Source organism: Eubalaena glacialis, chromosome 2, assembly GCF_028564815.1.
Source record: "Eubalaena glacialis isolate mEubGla1 chromosome 2, mEubGla1.1.hap2.+ XY, whole genome shotgun sequence".
NCBI classification, from domain to species: domain Eukaryota; kingdom Metazoa; phylum Chordata; class Mammalia; order Artiodactyla; family Balaenidae; genus Eubalaena; species Eubalaena glacialis.
This window is the reverse complement of record NC_083717.1, coordinates 190,761,187-190,777,825: the sequence shown is the minus strand read 5'-3', so window position 1 is coordinate 190,777,825 and position 16,639 is coordinate 190,761,187. Positions and strand designations below refer to the sequence as shown.

The 16,639-nt window shown below is 49.9% G+C and overlaps 1 protein-coding gene across 1 annotated transcript; it reads right to left on the bottom strand.

Annotated features, from left to right (window-relative positions):
• Nucleotides 1–10,571: 10,571 nt before the first annotated feature.
• Nucleotides 10,572–10,748, bottom strand: LOC133085708 (DNA-directed RNA polymerases I, II, and III subunit RPABC4-like). Its single transcript, XM_061182897.1, has one exon. The coding sequence runs from the start codon at nt 10,746–10,748 to the stop codon at nt 10,572–10,574; it is 177 nt and encodes a 58-aa protein (XP_061038880.1).
• Between the last annotated feature and the right edge of the window lie 5,891 nt (nt 10,749–16,639).

The window sequence follows — 16,639 nt, the reverse complement described above, 5'->3', positions numbered from 1 at the left end:
TTCATAAGAAATCTGCTTGTGTCCTTCTCCCCATCCCCACTGCAGTAGCCCAATTCCAATGCCTCCTACTTCAAGAAAGTTGGAGGGGTCAGAATTCATTCCCTTAGACACCAGCTGTCCCTTTGTGGCCGCTCCCGGATGAGCCTGTGTCCTGCCTCTACCTGTGTTCCCTCCTCCCCTTCCTCTCGGGCTCTGTGCCATCACTTGTCGTCTCTTGTCTGTCCCTGGCTCTTTTCTTGTCCCTGGCTCTTCTGCCGTTTGTCCCTGGCTTTTTTTCTTTGGATTAAGTCTCTCCTGGTCTTTATTTATTATTATTATTTTTATTTTTTTAAATATATTTATCTTTGGCTGCGTTGGGTCTTCGTTGCTGCATGCGGGCTTTCTCTAGTTGCAGCGAGCGGGGGCTACTCTTCAGTGCGGTGCGCGGGCTTCTCATTGCGGTGGCTTCTCGTTGCAGAGCACAGACTCTAGGTGCGCGGGCTTCAGTAGTTGTGGCACGTGGGCTCAGTAGTTGTGGCTGGCGGGCTCTAGAGCACAGGCTCAATAGTTGTGGCGCATGGGCTTAGTTTGCTCCGCAGCATGTGGGATCCTCCCAGACCAGGGCTCATCCCCTGCCTTGGCAGGCGGATTCTTAACCACTGCCCCACCAGGGAAGTCCCTCTCCTGGTCTTCAGAAACAAGGCTCTCTCTTGACCTGTGTCTCCTTGTAGCCGTTGCCCATCTCCTTCCGTTCCCAGCTCAGCCTCCTGAGACCAGGTCTGTGTTGAGAGTCTCTGCCCCATCTGCTGAGCCGCAGGTACCGTGTCCTCACCTGCTGTGGTGCCCTGCCCAGGTGAGGCTTTTCTCACCTCGTTTTCTCGTCCTCTCTTGCACTTGATGTGGCCGGCTGCTCGGTCCCCGGATTCCTTCCTTAGCTCTGCTGTCCATCTGCTGTCCATCTTCTCGCTTCTGACTTTTCCTCCTCTTGCCCCTCTTCTGCATGCTGTCCTGCGGCACCTGATCCATCCCTGTGGCCTGAACAGCCACCTGCGTGCTGAGCAGTCTTAGCTTCTGTCTCTAGTCTGGATTCTCCACAGAGCTCTAGACCCACATCCACTGTCCCTACTCAGTGTCCCACGGGGTCTCCCTAACAACCTCCTTGCCCTCTTCCTCTCGAGCACCTACCCTCTCACCAGTCACACCCAGTTGCCTGGGGCCGAAATCTGGAAATCATCTTTGATTCCTCTGGCTCCGTAATCCCCTGTGTGTAGCCACCAAGTCCTCCTAAATATTTTTCAAACCAAGTTTTCTCCATTCCTGCTATTACTGTCTTGGTGCAGGCCTTGGCTCTCTCTCACCTAAACCTTTGGCAACCAGCTGCTGTACCTGCCTCCAGCCCTCTCTGTTCCCAAGGCTCTCCTGAGTTTTTCTAACATGCAGACGGGACCACATTACTCCAGTTCAAACTCAGGATGGAGCTGCTCCTCAGCCAGGCATTCCTAAACCTGCCGGCCTCGTTTTCTGTCCTTCCCGCTACTCCCGGATACATGCACCACAACAGTTCACACCTTTGTTTTCAGACTGTTCCGTTTTCCTCTGCCTAGGAGATCCTTTCTCACCTCCTTCAACCTTATTCCTCTTCCAAAACAGCTCAGATGACCTCTCTAGGAAGCCTTCCTTGGAAGGGAATTTGCATAGCATTCTGCCCAAATTGCTGGCATTGTCCTCACATTATAATGAAAATGGCTGTTAATGTTCCTGCTCATCCACAAAACTGCACATGCTTTGAGGGCAGGGAGTTTCTCGTCTGCCCTATGCGGGGCATGTGGTCCGCCCTATCAGAGCAGAAGTACCCGGTGATGCTTCTCCCTGTGTCCTCCACCCCTGCTGCTCGTGGAATAAAGTCCCGAATCCTTGGCTGGGCTTTAAGGAAGCATGGCATAGCAGGAAAAAAATAGTTTTGATCAGACAGACTCGGTTTTGAATATTTGCTCCACTATTTATCAGCTAAGTGATCTCAGGTGAGTTTGTTGACCTTTTTGGGCCAGTTTCTTTCTTTAAACAAGTCTTCCTTGTTTATTTGAAATTCACATTTAACTGGCTGTCCTGTGTTTTGTCTGGCAACCTCGCCTTGGAATAATGCCCCAATTTTCAGTCCTTTTCTTTTGCTTCCCTCTACTCACATTTCTTTCTCTTTTTTTTTTTTTTTTTTTTGGCCAGGCCATGTGGCTGGTGGGATGTCAGTTCCCTGACCAGGGACTGAACCTGGGCCCCGGCAGTGAAAGCCCGGAATCCTAACCACTAGGCCACCAGGAAACCCCCTTTGGGCCAGTTTCTTGATCTGTAAAATCAGAATATTACTATTCAAGATTGTTGTAACGTTTGATCGAAATAATACGTACAATGCTCCTGGCATGTAATAGGTACGAAATAAATTCCCTCACCTCTTCCTGGTTTTCACTCTCCCTCCTGCTCCTTCCCGGCACCACCCCACCCCCGCAGTTCCGCCTCACAGAAGCGTCATTGTTGGTGAATCTGCCCCTTCATTTTCCGCCTTTGTTCAGTCATTGTTGGTGAATCTGCCCCTTCATTTTCCGCCTTTGTTCATACTCCGTTCTTTAAGGAATGCCTTCCTCACGTGTACCAGCCTCCCTGCTCAGTTCCAAGCCTGCCTCAAGGCATCCCAGACCCTCCAGTTGCAAATAACGCCCTCCCTGGTCTTCCGTAAAATTCCCAACTTGCTAAGCAGTTAGCTGTCTTTTACTTTAATTACTTGTAGATAGTTCCTGAGTTGGAAGCTTCCGGAAGGTAGGGATGTTTCTTCTGCTTTCTCGTAGCTGTTCATGCACCTGAGTTACTCAGGGCCTGGAACAGCCTAAGTGTTAAATAAATGGTGGTGTACTTTGATGGGGGTTGGTGGGGACAGGAAAACGCTGCTTCATGGGCTAAGCAGCGTGGCAGAGTCTTAACGTAATCAGACTCTGGGAACCCTGAATTTAGCTTACTCGTCCTTAAGATTTTTTGAGTAGTATGAATTTCCACGTGTGCGAGCAAATAAGTGTCTGGAAATTAGACATAATTCTTGGAAATTCAAACAGTGCAAACTGGTTTATAATGTGAAACAAGTAAAGAATATTGCTTGTCCCAAACTACATGAAAGTGTATATTTCTAATTATTTCTCAAAAGTGTCTTCAAAAATGAAACCCTTTAAGGAGACTGTGCTTTGGAAAAACGGTCTTATTTTGACCTGCACAAAGCCCACACAGTCTTTCCTCCAGCCCTCTCAAAGCAAACGTTTTACTACAAGCAAACCCCCAGTGCAACTGCCACAACAAAGCGGGAGTCCACGTAGAAAGACCGTTTCCTGTCGAAGTAAATGCCTTACTGATTCATGTATTAATCCAGTGGTAAGCAGGTAACAATGCTGCTTGTGTTACAGGCAGGTAGAGGTGTTTTATAGATCTGCTCACACACATCTCTCCAGCCGTGAAGTGGTAGTTTCCCTTGGACGCTTACGCATCCCTTTTTTTTTTTTTTTTCCGCCAAACCATTGAATTCTAGATGCAAAGCCTACTCAATGAAAGACTACAGTCTGTCCGCTTCTGGCTTCCACCTGTAGCGGGCCTGGCCATGTTCAGCTGTGACTTCATGGTGTCAAGGTTCACTAGAACTCATCCCTTTCAGTGTTCAGAGCTGCAAACCAGCCACTGCTTGCTTTCACATGTATGTAGCTTTTAAATCGCCTTTCCCCATCCTCTTTTCAAACCGTTGCTTTTTTTAGGATCCAAATTTAGTGACTTACCTGTTACATACCAAATGTAATATGTGAATCTTCATCTTACTGGCTGTGTCTGTCATAGGAGCCTATGGAGATGGGAGGCGTCTTGACTGTCGTCCATCACGTTATTCCACCAGCTGGATGTTAGCTGCTGACTCTCACATAGCCTTTATGTAAGCTGGGGTTGTACATCAGAAATCCCTTCTAGAAACAGCCTCGAGGAGTGGTTGAACACGTTACTGTATGTCACGCGGATGTATGTGTGTGCATTTGTTTAGCAGAATACATCAGGTCCCTGTGGCGTCCACTCTGGTGTCTGGCCAGCGACCACTCTTCTCCCAGCACCCAGCGCTCCCTCCTTACAGAGCCCCAGTTTTTTCTTCGGGTAGCAGGTAGAAATCTGCTCCTTCGGGAAGAGGGTGGAACTATCTTAGCTCGGGGGATTAATCATGATTGGCTAAACAGCGAAGGCAGTCCTTTTTAAAAAAAAATTTTTTTTTTTTAATTTATTTTTGGGCCACACCACATGGCTTGCGGGATCTGCGTTCCCCGACCAGGGATCAAACCCAGGTCCCCAGTAGTGGAAGCGCAGTGTCCTAACTGCTGGACCGCCAGGAAGTCCCTTCCCCCGCCCCCCAAGGCAGTCTTACTTCCTTTAGCCAGTGATGGATGTGAAAAGGAGTTGGGAAGAATGTGACCCAGTTCTGGCCAGTGAAATATTAAGGAAAACATATGTTACTATAAAGGCTTCCCTTCCCTAATAAAAAGGTAAAGCCCCAAGAGAAGACAGCCCCTCTTCTTCCTTCCTGCCCAGAAACCGGCGTGATGACGAGGACTGTGGCATTATCTCGTGACTGGGTGGAAAAGGCGAAGGGAATTGCAGGGTCAGGGGTCAGGCCCTGTGGAGCCGTGAACCCGCTGCTCCCACTGGGCTTCTCGTGTAAACCCTTGTCCTGGGGTGCGAGGAACTTGCAGGGGCCCATTCTTGACCTACTGCCACAGGGGAGACTGTAAGTTGTTCCCTTGGGGAACGGGATGGAGGGGAAGGGACATTGAAGGGGGTGTTACCGTTCTGTGTGTCTAAAGTGTTGTGTCGGTAATTTTTTTGTTTTTTTTTTTTTTTGGTCTCGGTAATTTTACGGTCCATCCATATGGAATCCACGGGATAGATTTTATATGTAAACGTTTTTAATATGAAAAAATGCTACGATACAATAATAAGCGAAAATGTAGCACGTTTATGTATATATTATAATCCCAGCTCTTTTGAGGGAAAGGTATAGGAGAAGTGGAAAGGAAACATGTCAAAACAGTGTTGTTTGCTTCCGGGAACTAGGATTTTGAGCAGTTGGGGTTTTTGTGGTGGTTTTGTGTTTGTTTGTTTATATTTGTGTGCAGTTATCACATGTATTTTTATTTTAAGATTTTTTTATTGTAAAAGACATAAAATTTACCATCATAATCATGTTTAAGTGTGCAGTTCGTTGGTGTTAAGTATGTTTGTATTGTTGTACATCCATCACCACCGTCCATCCCCAGAACTCTTTTCATCTTGTCAAACTGAAACTCTGTTCCTGTTGAACAGTAACTCCCCACTTGTCACTCCCTGCAGCCTCTGGCACCCACCATTCACTTTCTGTCTCTGTGAATTTGACTGTTCTAGGTACCTCACTCGTATAAGTAAATCATGCAGTGTTTGTCCTTTTATGTCTGGCTTATTTCACTTAACAAAATATCCTCAATATTCATCCATGTCATAAGGTATGTCAGAATTTCCTTCCTTGTTAAGGCCAAATAATGGTCCTTCGTATGTATATATCACATTTTGCTAATCCACTCATCCCTCAGTGGACACTTGGGTTGTTTCCACATTTTAGGTGTTGTGAATAATGCTGCTGTGAACATGGGTGTACAAATAAACAAGTATTTTATAATCTTTTTTTTTTTTTTAAGTAGCAAATGAAGAAAAGCTTGTGGCAGCCAAATTATCTATATTAAATTTGTGCTTTTTTCCCATCATTTCCCATTTTGTATCAGATCTTTTGGATACTTTAGCCAACTGTACCATTTCCCTATCAGAAGGAAGAATGGTGGCTGGGAGCCTTCTCCCCATTTAAAAACCTAGGCGTAGTGAAGTGGTTAACCATTTTCAAGCGTTCTGCCCACCTCCCCCCTTCCCTCGCAGTTAAAGAGCAGGTTATGTGACTTCTTACCCCCTGAGAATGCTCCCCTAGTGCCTGTCGGCCCCCCACCTCTGAGACCGTCCCTGGAGAGCCACTCACTGTGCCCACAGCCCGGGATGTTCCTCCAGCACTCAGAGGGTGTAGTGGCGTCATCAGGTTCCCCAGCGAACTACACAGAAAGCGAGAGAGCAGCGAGTTCAAGTCACTAGATTAGGTGCTCCCACGTGGCAGTCGCCCCGCTAGGCACCCAGGGGTCAGCGAAGAACAGGCCCACCGGGTACCAGACGGCCTTCAGGGAACCTGTCGCTTCAGGTGGAAGAGGCAGTGTTAGAATCCGCTAACTTGGTGGGCGTCGTGGAATTTGAGCCCAGAGGGGAGTTCCCTGGTGGCCTAGTGGTTAGGATTTGATGTTTTCACTGCCGTGGCCTGGGTTCAGTCCCTGGTTGGGGAACTGAGATCCTGCAAGCTGCGCGGCATGGCCTAAACAAAAAAAAGAATTTGAGTCCAGAGCCCCTAGACCTGATTGCGTCCAGCCACGTGAGACACTTAGGCGAGGCATTCAGGCGGTAGGTTGAGCTGAAAGGGCCTTTCCCGTGCTCATCCTGGCTGACGGCCATCGTCTGTGAGCTCTGATCATCCAGGCAGACCCAAGTCAGCTCTTTGGCCCTAATCTCCTCTTACAAGCCTCCTGTCAGCCCTACTCCTTCCTCCTTTGCAAGATGTCACTCTGCGGTCACACCGGGTGTGCCTTGTCCCTCCCTGCCTTTCCTTCCTTGTGGAAGGTCTTCCTCCCCAGACTCCACCTCTGCCCGCTGGATCCTTCAACTTCCGCCTCAAAGGCCACCTCCTCAGCATTCCAGCCGGACAGGACGGAGGCCCTCCCTGTTTGAGCAACCTCTGTTCTCTGATCCGTGCGCCGTTTCTGTTCCGTGTGGCAGCAGGCTTGGGGCTGTGCTTGTGTGTATATGTTGGCGGCTCCTCTCTACCCTCCGTCCCCATCCTCTCCCCCCCACCCCCAGACATAGATATACAGATCATCTTTATGTTATATGAGCATGAAGAAAGGAACGGGAATGTACCCACTCTTTAGTTAGTAATGGTCACCTTAGGTGAGGCAAGGGAGAATGTAAAGAATTGAAAACAAGCTTATCTACTGAACTCTGAGCAAGTGCGGGGAATACGCCGGAAGGAGCCGGGCAGCGCACATTTGGGCCGGAAGGAGCCGGGCAGCGCACATTTGGGCCGGAAGGAGCCGGGCAGCGCACGTCTGGGTCACTGGGGAGCAGGTTGAGGACGCATCAAGGCTCCTCCCGCTGGCTGTGGGTTACGTCAGTGACTCGGAGCGGAGGAGCTGGAGCCCGCTTCCAGAAGTGTGGCATATTTTTATATTCCTGGGGAACTAAATAGAGCTCTTATTTATGGGAGAGCAGGCACAGTCGCCCTCTCGTCACCCGGGCCTCTCGCTGCCTGTGTGGGGCTGCGGCCCTGTCGCCCGCCGCTTCCCCCTCTGCGCCCAGCTCTCCCTCCTCTTGATTCTCTCCTTTATGCACCTTGTCTCCCTGGCTTCTTCCCGGGCTCTCCTCTCCTCCTCTGTTGTTTTCCCTTTTCCTGTCCCCATACGTCATCCTTCCCTCCCTGGCTTCACTGGCTCCTCCCTTTTCAGTATAAAGTTAATGTATATGCTTCACGCTTGTTCTGTTTATTGGCTGTGGCTTCGTGTGTTATTAATAGAGCAGTAGATAAGTTATGGTTTGGAGCTTCTTTTCCCCTAGAAAAATTCCAGCCCAAGTTACTTTTTCAGTCAATGGGCTTTAATTGATTTTTCTCCCCCGATCAATGATCTTCTACAGAAAAGCTCCCCACTGCCCTGTGAAGTACAGGCCTGGGAAGGAAGCCCAGAGACTCAGCTCTGTGGGAGCGGAACTCTGGCCCTCTCCGGCCCCCCAGCTCCACGCTTCCCCCGCCGCCCACCCACTGCACCGACCAAAACCTGGGAACAGGCCTTCTCCCTCCCCATCCAGCCCCTGGACCAGCAGCGTTGGGTCTGTGGGGAGATTTTCTCCCTCTGCCTCCTGGGAAGGAGGATGGGCTGGGCACCTTCTTCCCTGCTCTGCTTCCCAGACTCTCTGGGGTTCTGGGTGAAAATTGGGTTTCTTCGATCAGATGCTCAATTTTGGAAGGCTGAAATAAAGTGTCAGCTTTGCTGTGTACAGGCATATGCAGTGTGTGAATGACAGGCTGAATTTAAAGCAGGAGGTGGCAGTGCAGTTAGTTCGTTCATTCGTTTGTTCATTGGTTCTACCCCTCCCTGACGCTGAGGGCTGTTTTGCGTTGGAGAGTGGAAAGACAGAGGCTCTGGAGGGAAATCACTTCCAGTCCAGTTCCTATATTAAGCACCCCTCTGTGCCAGGCTTCCCAGTACTTGGTTTTCTGGCAAGAAAGATCACAGAGACACCAGCATATCCACGGCTGTACCTCCAGCCGTCACCCTGCTTTCTGATCCCTGGGTCAACTCCCTGCAGCACACCTTTGAACTCGGCAATCCCAGTGGTGGCCTTCCTGGTCTGGGCCCTTGTTCGTGGTTCAGCCATTCCTGGATCTCTGGCCCATTGTTTTCAGCCCATGCAGTGATTTTGTAAATTAATTCCCTGTGTTAACCCCTGTCGGTTTAAAATATAACTAATGCAGGGGTTCCCTGGTGGTGCAGTGGTTAAGAATCTACCTGCTGATGCAGGGGACACAAGTTCGAGCCCTGGTCCAGGAAGATCCCACATGCCACGGAGCGACTAAGCCTGTGCGCCACAACTACTGAGCCTGCGCTCTAGAGCCCATGAGCCACAACTACTGAAGCCCGCGCGCCTAGAGCCCGTGCTCTGCAACAAGAGAAACCCCTGCACTGCAATAAAGAGTAGCCCCCGCTCACTGCAACTAGAGAAAGCCCGCATGCAGCAACAAAGACCCAATGCAGCCAAAAATAAATAAATAAATAAATAAATTTAAAAAATAAATAAAATAAGAAATATAACCACTGCAGAGAGAGAGCCTGCTAAGGACTAAATGTTTCCCCGAGCAAAATTCATGTGTTGAAATCCAGTCTCCAGTGTGATGGTATTAATTAAGAGGTGGGACTTTTGGGAGGTGATTAGGTCATGAGGGTGGAGCCCTTGTGGATGGGATTAGTGCCCTAATGGACCCCAGAGAGCTCCTCTGCTCTTTCTGCCCTGTGAGGACACAGTGAGAAAACGGGCATCTGCAGCCAGGAAGAGACCTCTCACCAGGACCCAACCGTGCTGGCACCCTGACCTCAGGCTTCCAGCCTCCAGAACTGGGAAATAAATATCTGTTGTTTATAAGCCACCCAGCCTATGGTACTGTGTTACAGTGGCCTGGCCAAGACAGAGCTGTCTCTCACCATCCGCACTGGGCAGCAACCCCTCCCCATTATTGCTTCTCCCTTCCCCTGCAGCATCGTGGCGTGTAGTTCTGTACTGCCTTGGGTACCTGTTGTTTCTCTCTCCTCCTTCCATTGTTAGCAAGGGGCTAGTTTCCCAGGCCTTGCACAGAGAGGTGCTTAATCTGGGATCTGGACTAAAGTGACTTCCTTCCCGGAGCCTCTGTCTAATTCCCAATGCAAAACAGGTCAGGGAAGGGGTAGAACTAACTAGTTGTCACTTCCTGCTTTAAACTCAGCCTATCATTTACACGCTGCATATACCTGGGGGTGGTTTAACACCTGGCCGGGCCCCCTGCCCTTAAACCTAGTTGCTGGTTGGTTTTAACAAAGCTCTGATCCCAAAGCCCATCAAGGAATTCTAGCAGGACCTGGGTCATGGGTGTGGCTCTGTCCTCAGGGCAGGTTCTGGCCTACCTCAGGGACAAAGAAACTCCTCTGCCTTAAATGAGGCTGGAATCTGTATCAGCTCAAAAGTTGTAAAACAAATACGAGCTATTTCTGGAGTGGAACAACTGCCTCGGGATCCAGGTGAGGTGAGGAAGCCGCCTGGATTTGCAGGAGAGGCAAGTGGGGCACACAGGACGGAGGCGCCTTCCTGGAGCTACAGCAGGCCGGCCGGCCCTTCCAGTGGGAATCTGCACTGCCGCGCTTCCAAATGACCTTAAAGCTTTCCGTCGAGGCACAGGAGTTAACTGGGACAAAAGGGTGTGAAGGCAAGGGGAGAGGAGGCCGAGCAGCTCGTGCTTGTGTGGGCTTGTGGGTTCGAGTGGCTTTGGACCCTGCGACGGGAGCCCGACCCCACTTTACCTTATAGTTGTGGAGGGAAACGCCGCAGGAGCCACTAAGTGCGAGCCGTGGGAAGCCCCGCATCTGCTGTGCTTTTTTTTTTTTTTTAATTGAACTAAAAAATAATCTCTCTGTACAGTATAAACTTTTTCTTCTTCTTTTTTTTTTTTTTGCCCGCGCCTTGCAGCTGGCGGGATCTTAGATTAGCTCCCCGACCAGGGATCAAACGCGGGCCCAATATAAACTATTAATAGATACCTAAATACAATATGGTTTTTCAAATGAAATCATGTGTATAGTGTTGTATTCATAAAGTACACTAATCAAAAGCTATACAACATTAACAGCAAATCCAAATACAAATGGAGATACTCCTCTGAATTCCACATTTCATCGAGCGTCAGAAACTACCAGTCTTTTAGTCCTTTTCTTGTGTATTATTCTGTATCTGCATTCTCTGCATCGGATTGGATCACTGGATTTTATTTCATTTTCTGTGGGACATTCTCCACAGATATGTATCATCAGCTGCCGCTTTGGGGATTGCACATCCTTCTGGGTGTCCATTGTTGTCCCCACATAGCACGGAGAAACTTGTCTACGCCTCCAAACAGATTCCCGCTCACTGCTGTGTCCTGCTGGGCTTTGCCCGTGGATGAGCTGGACTTCTCCAGTGCCTGCCTGCTCCAGCTTGACAATTCTTTGCTTCTGTGGCTGTGTCCTAAATGCGACCCAAGCTGGACACTGACTAGGAAGAACAGGGCCACCCTTGCTTCTTTACTAGCTGTGTGACCTTGGACAGGTGACCTAACCTCTCTGAGCCCCAGTGGGGAAACAGGCCTGGCTTTCAGGGCAGTTGTAAGAATGAGGTGAGGTTCTGTATGTAAAGCACCTTAGCTTGGCGCCAGGGGGAGGAGGGGGCAGGCCCTAGCCCACGATCAGAGACCTGGATTCTATTTATCTCTGCTAACTCGATGTGACCTTGGGGAAGTCAGTCCCCTCTGGGTTGAAATGGACTTATTTTGTGATATCTGTGAAAAATACCCCAAAAAAGTCACAACGTGGCCCATTTCACTAGTTTCTACATGGCCTTTTATCTGTAACTTGCAGTAGCATCCGGGGGCTCAGGACCCAGGGTGGGGAGACTGCAGACCAAGGAGCACTCCTCAGCAGGACCAGGGCGGGGGCTCCTAGATGGGGCCTCTGTGGTGGGCTCAGCTGGTTGTGGAGGCCATCCTCATGGAAGACAGCCACCAGCCTGGAGGCTTGTTGTTAACTTACCCAGGAGCTCATGAGCCCAGAGGCCAGGGGCCACCTCTCTTTCGCCCTGTGCCTTGCCAAATCGGCCAGAGCACAGGAAATGCAGGAAATGGCAGTTGATCCAGACAGACGGGAGTGACGGTGGGCAGGCGGGCAGCTGCGCTGAAGCCAGGTCTAGCCCAGGGCCAGCAGGTGTGTGAGCAGGTGCTGTGCTGTAGCCAGGTGCTGCTGTCCACTCTGGTGAGCTGCAGCAGCTGGCCCTGGCCGGGGCCCCTCTGGAGGGGGTGTGGAGGTGGATGCTTGGGAAGCTGAAGCGGCTGGTAGAACAGCACTGGGGTGCAGGAAGCGGGGGTGGTCGGGAAGCGCTGAGCAGAGCAGAATGGTGGGGTTTTGCAGCCATGGGGACGTTGTCTCCAGTGCACCTGGGCTGGTAGCCGAGCCCAGCTGGCTGCATCAACCTCAGGAGAGTCATCCCCCGGAAGCATGGGGCATGCTTACTCCAGAAAGGCTTCAGGGGGCTGTTGGCTGGGTGCCAGGTGCCTTGCAGTCACTCCGAGGGCTGGGCACCATTCCCTCCATTCCACACAGGAGGAAACGAACCCAGAGAAGAGGGGGCTTTCCTGACGTCAAGCAGCTAGTAGGTGGCCAGAATTCAAGCCACGTTGCTGGATATTGAGGGGCTTTTTCCTCCCAGTTTTCAGTATTAAAAATAACATTGGCGGGGCTTCCTTGGTGGTGCAGTGGTTAAGAATCCGCGTGCCAATGCAGGGGACACGGGTTCGAGCCCTGGTCTGGGAAGATCCCACATGCCGCGGAGCAACTGAGCCCGTGTGCCACAACTACTGAGCCTGCGCTCTAGAGCCTGCGAGCCACAACTACTGAGCCCACGTGCCACAACTGCTGAAGCCCGTGCGCCTAGAGCCCATGCTCCACAACAAGAGTAGCCACCGCAATGAGAAGCCCGCGCACTGCAACAGAGAGTAGCCCCCACTCGCCGCAACTAGAGAACGCCCATGTGCAACAACAAAGACCCAACACAGCCAAAAATAAATAAATAAATAAATAAAATTAAAAAAAAAAATTATTTCTAAAAAAAATAATAATAACATTGGCAAGGAATAAATTACTTTTTTTTTTTCTTTTGGATTATTCTCAGGAGAGCAATGACAGGGTCAAAGCATTCCAGCATTTTCATAGATCTTGATATATATAATTAACAAATTTTGCCCCCAAAGGGATGCATCAGTTTACAAGGCCAACAGCAATGGACCAGTTTTGCCTGAAAATGTTCCCCCCCCATAAAAACACTGCTGAACCCCAGAGACTGTGCCCTGTCCTGACCATGATCCTCCCTTCTCCCTGCAGGTAAGCCCAGTGCAGAGCTTTGTGATACAGCCCATTGGGGTTTTACCTGGGATGGCATTGAACTTATGTATCACGTGGGGAGAGTGGATCTCTTTATAATGTTAAGTCTTCCAATCCATGGACATGGTATATCTCAGCATTTACTGAGGCCTCTTTATCTCATTATCAAGTCTTATGATTTTCTCCAAAGAGGTCTTGTACGTGTTTTAAGAGGCTTATATTTGATGTTATTGTAAATGGTTGTTCTTACTTCATTTTCTAATTGTTTTAGCTAGAATTTTTTAACGTAGGTGGGTTGGGGGGGCGGGGTTTGCACATTGATTTTTTTTTTTAAATCTGTTTTTTTGTTGTTTTTTTTTAAAGTTATACAATTTTTTTTAATTAATTTATTTATTTATGGCTGTGTTGGGTCTTCGTTTCTGTGCGAGGGCTTTCTCTAGTTGCGGCAAGTGGGGGCCACTCTTCATCGCGGTGCGCGGGCCTCTCATTATCGCGGCCTCTCTTGTTGCGGAGCACAGGCTCCAGACGCGCAGGCTCAGTAATTGTGGCTCACGGGCCTAGTTGCTCCGCGGCATGTGGGATCTTCCCAGACCAGGGCTCGAACCCGTGTCCCCTGCATTGGCAGGCAGATTCTCAACCACTGCGCCACCAGGGAAGCCCGCACATTGATTTTTATATCCAGCAACCTTGCTAAAACCTTTGTGTCCTAGTAACTTATCTGTTGGTTCTGTGACTTTTCTATCCTCTAAATAAGGACAATTTTGCTTCTTCCTTTTGAATCTTTATACCCTTTTTCTCCTTGCCTTACTGCTCTAGCCAGGACCTTCAGGACAGTTTGAATCATACTGGAAGTGGTAACAATGGACATCTTTGTCATGTTTTCAGTCTCACAGGGAAAGCTTTCAGTGCTTCAGCACTGTATGTGATGCTTGTTATAGGGTTTTGTAGCCACCCTTTATCAGGGCAAGGAAGTCCCTTCCATTCCTAGTTTGCTAACAGTTTTTCTCATGAATGGATCTTGAATTTCATCTGCAACCATAGAGAGGATGGTATGACTTCTCATTTTTTTTCTGTTAAAGCAATAGATTATGCTGAGTTTACCAATGTTGAACCAATCTGCTTGCACTCTTGGGATTAACCCACCTTGGCTGTGTTGTTATCCTTTTCATGTATTGCTGGATTCAGTTTGTTACCCATGTTGAATTTTTGCATCTATTTCATGAATGAGATTGCCCTGTACTTTTTCTTTTTCCCATTTCCCTTATCAGGTTTTGGTGTCAAGGCTATGACTGCCTCACAGAAGGAGTGGGGCATTTCCCTCTTTTTCTACATTCTGAGTTTGTGTAAGAGTGGAACTCTTTGTTCCTTAAATGCATGTGAGAGTCACAGGTGAAGCCATCTGGGCTGGCCATTTGCTCTGTGGGAAGTTCGACTCCTGATCAACTTTCTCAGAAATGTCATCCCTTTCTTCCCCTCCTCCCAGACCAGACCACCTCACAACTGCACCATTGTGGCACCCTAAGGGGTACTGCCCTGGGCCTCCCCAGCTAGTCTTCCCGAAGCTCCATCTCCATCCTAGCTCTCTCCTGCTCCAGAGCATGCATGGGTCCCCACTGCCCCCAAGCAAAATCCAGATTTATAGCAAGATGCTCATGGCCCTCAACTGTGGCTGGACCACCTGTCCACCCTTCCCTAATGCTGTGCCCTGCTGAGCTTGTGGCACACCTAGCTTCTGTCCATGTGGACACACTACAAAAGGCTGTCACGTCCTTACCCCTTGTGCCACTAACATCACCTCTTCCAGGAAGCCTGCCCCTTCCATTTAGCTACGGGTCCCCTCCCTCCTGTGGCTCTCTATTTCTTTTCTTTTTCTGTGCTGCTCTCATTTTTAAAAAATTTATTTAAGTATAGTTGATTTACAATGTTGTGTTAATTTCTACTGTACAACAAAGTGATTCAGTTGTACATATATATACATTCTTTTTCATATTCTTTCTCTATTTCTGCATATTATCAAAATTGCTTTGGGTAGAATTATTCTTTACTCAAATGAGTGTTCCAAGAGGGCGGGCATTGTTTTTGATGGTTTACTTATTCAGTCAACAAACATGTCCAGTGCACCAGGCACCATGCTCAGGGCTGGGATACATCAGTAACTAAGACAGACAGGTTCCAAGCATTTCGAAACTTTCCAGTGAGCAGGAAATAAAACAGCTTGCACTGTACAGGTATGAGTATAAATAAAGCAAAATTAAATCACCCCAAATCTCACTGTTAACTATTGGTGCACTTCTTCCCAGCTTTAGAAATGCATTAATAACCTACCTGAATAGGTACATCTATTACAGATAAGGAAACTGAGGCACAGAGCTCTTAAATCAAAGGTCACAGGGAAGATGGAGGCCTGGGTTTTAACTCAGGCAGCCTGGCTCTGAGACCCCACCCCACACCACCAGCCCTTTAAAAAATATAATGGGTCAAACTGTGTGTCCCTGTTTGGGGGCCCAAATTTTTCACTTTTCTTACAACACACATCTTACCTTGGGGATACCGAAATGTGCATCTGGCCCCTACCTTAGTATCACACCTCATGGGCTCTACCTGCTGCCTTCTCAGACTGTCGTGGGGAGAGGCCCCGCCCGGGGAGTTCAGGGGCCTGGGTTCTTCTCGCCCTGCCACCAACTCACTGTGTGACCTAGAGCTAGTCACGCAGCCTCTCTAAGCCTCAGTTTCTCCACCTGTAAAAAAGGAGCTGGGATTGTGTCACACTACAGGCCGGCCTTGAGGAGCCCTCTCTGTTGAGCGGGTGGCAGTCCCGGGATCTCTGCCGAGTACTGGGCTGTCCAAGGCTGCGCTCCGCGGCGCATCTGGGCCTGTGGGGCCCACCTCCCCCCACCGGCATGGCCAGTGCGCCCCGTCGCGTCCGGGTCCGAAGGCCCATGGCAGCAGCTGGGAAAGTCGCCCCGCCAGGCCAGGGGGAATCGGCACCAGCAAGCGTCCCACGAGGGCGATGGCTCCGGACGCTGTGCCCCCTCGCCCCGTGGCACCTACGGTCAGGGTGGGCGGGACAGGCGTGCAGGGTCCGGAGGCTGCGCTAGCGGAGCGTGGGGGTGACTTGCGGCGTCAGGGGACCACAGGCTGCCCTGGGAACCTCCGCCTCGCCTTCCCTGCCGGTGTCATCGGAAGGTGCGAAAGTAACACGGGATGCGCTTGGAGCTCCTGGCACGTTGCAGGCTGTCAAATGCGGCAGCCTTGACCATCCTCACAAGTCGGGCTTTGGGGTCCGGTTAGATTAACCGGGTTAGGGGCCAGAGTGGCTTCCTCCCTCCCCGCAAGGACCAGCGCCGTCTCCACCCTCCGTAGGCCGGGTGGCACGTCCTCTACGGGCTCTCCCCACGGTCCGGGCCCTGGCCGCGTGCCCCTGCTCCTCCCCTGGGGCCTCCAGGGCCACCCCTGAGAACTTTCCGCTTTCTCGACCAGGCACCTTTGAACTTTGCATGCCACGGACCCCTGAGGCAGTCTGGGGGAAGCCTATGGACTTCTCTAAACAGTATTTTAAAATGAGTAGATGGAGGAAACCAATTATACAGAAAAGCAATTAATAAAAAATCTTAAACACGTGTGCAATGTAGTAGTGTATTTTATTTATTAGCACATTAAATAAAAAGACCAAAGCTGCAAGTCTAAAATTCATCATTTTAGGACTTCCCTGGTGGCGCAGTGGTTAGGAATCCGCCTGCCAATGCAGGAGACATGGGTTCGAGCCCTGGTCCGGGAAGATCCCACATGCCGCGGAGCAACTAAGCCCGTGGGCCACAACTACTGAAGCCCGC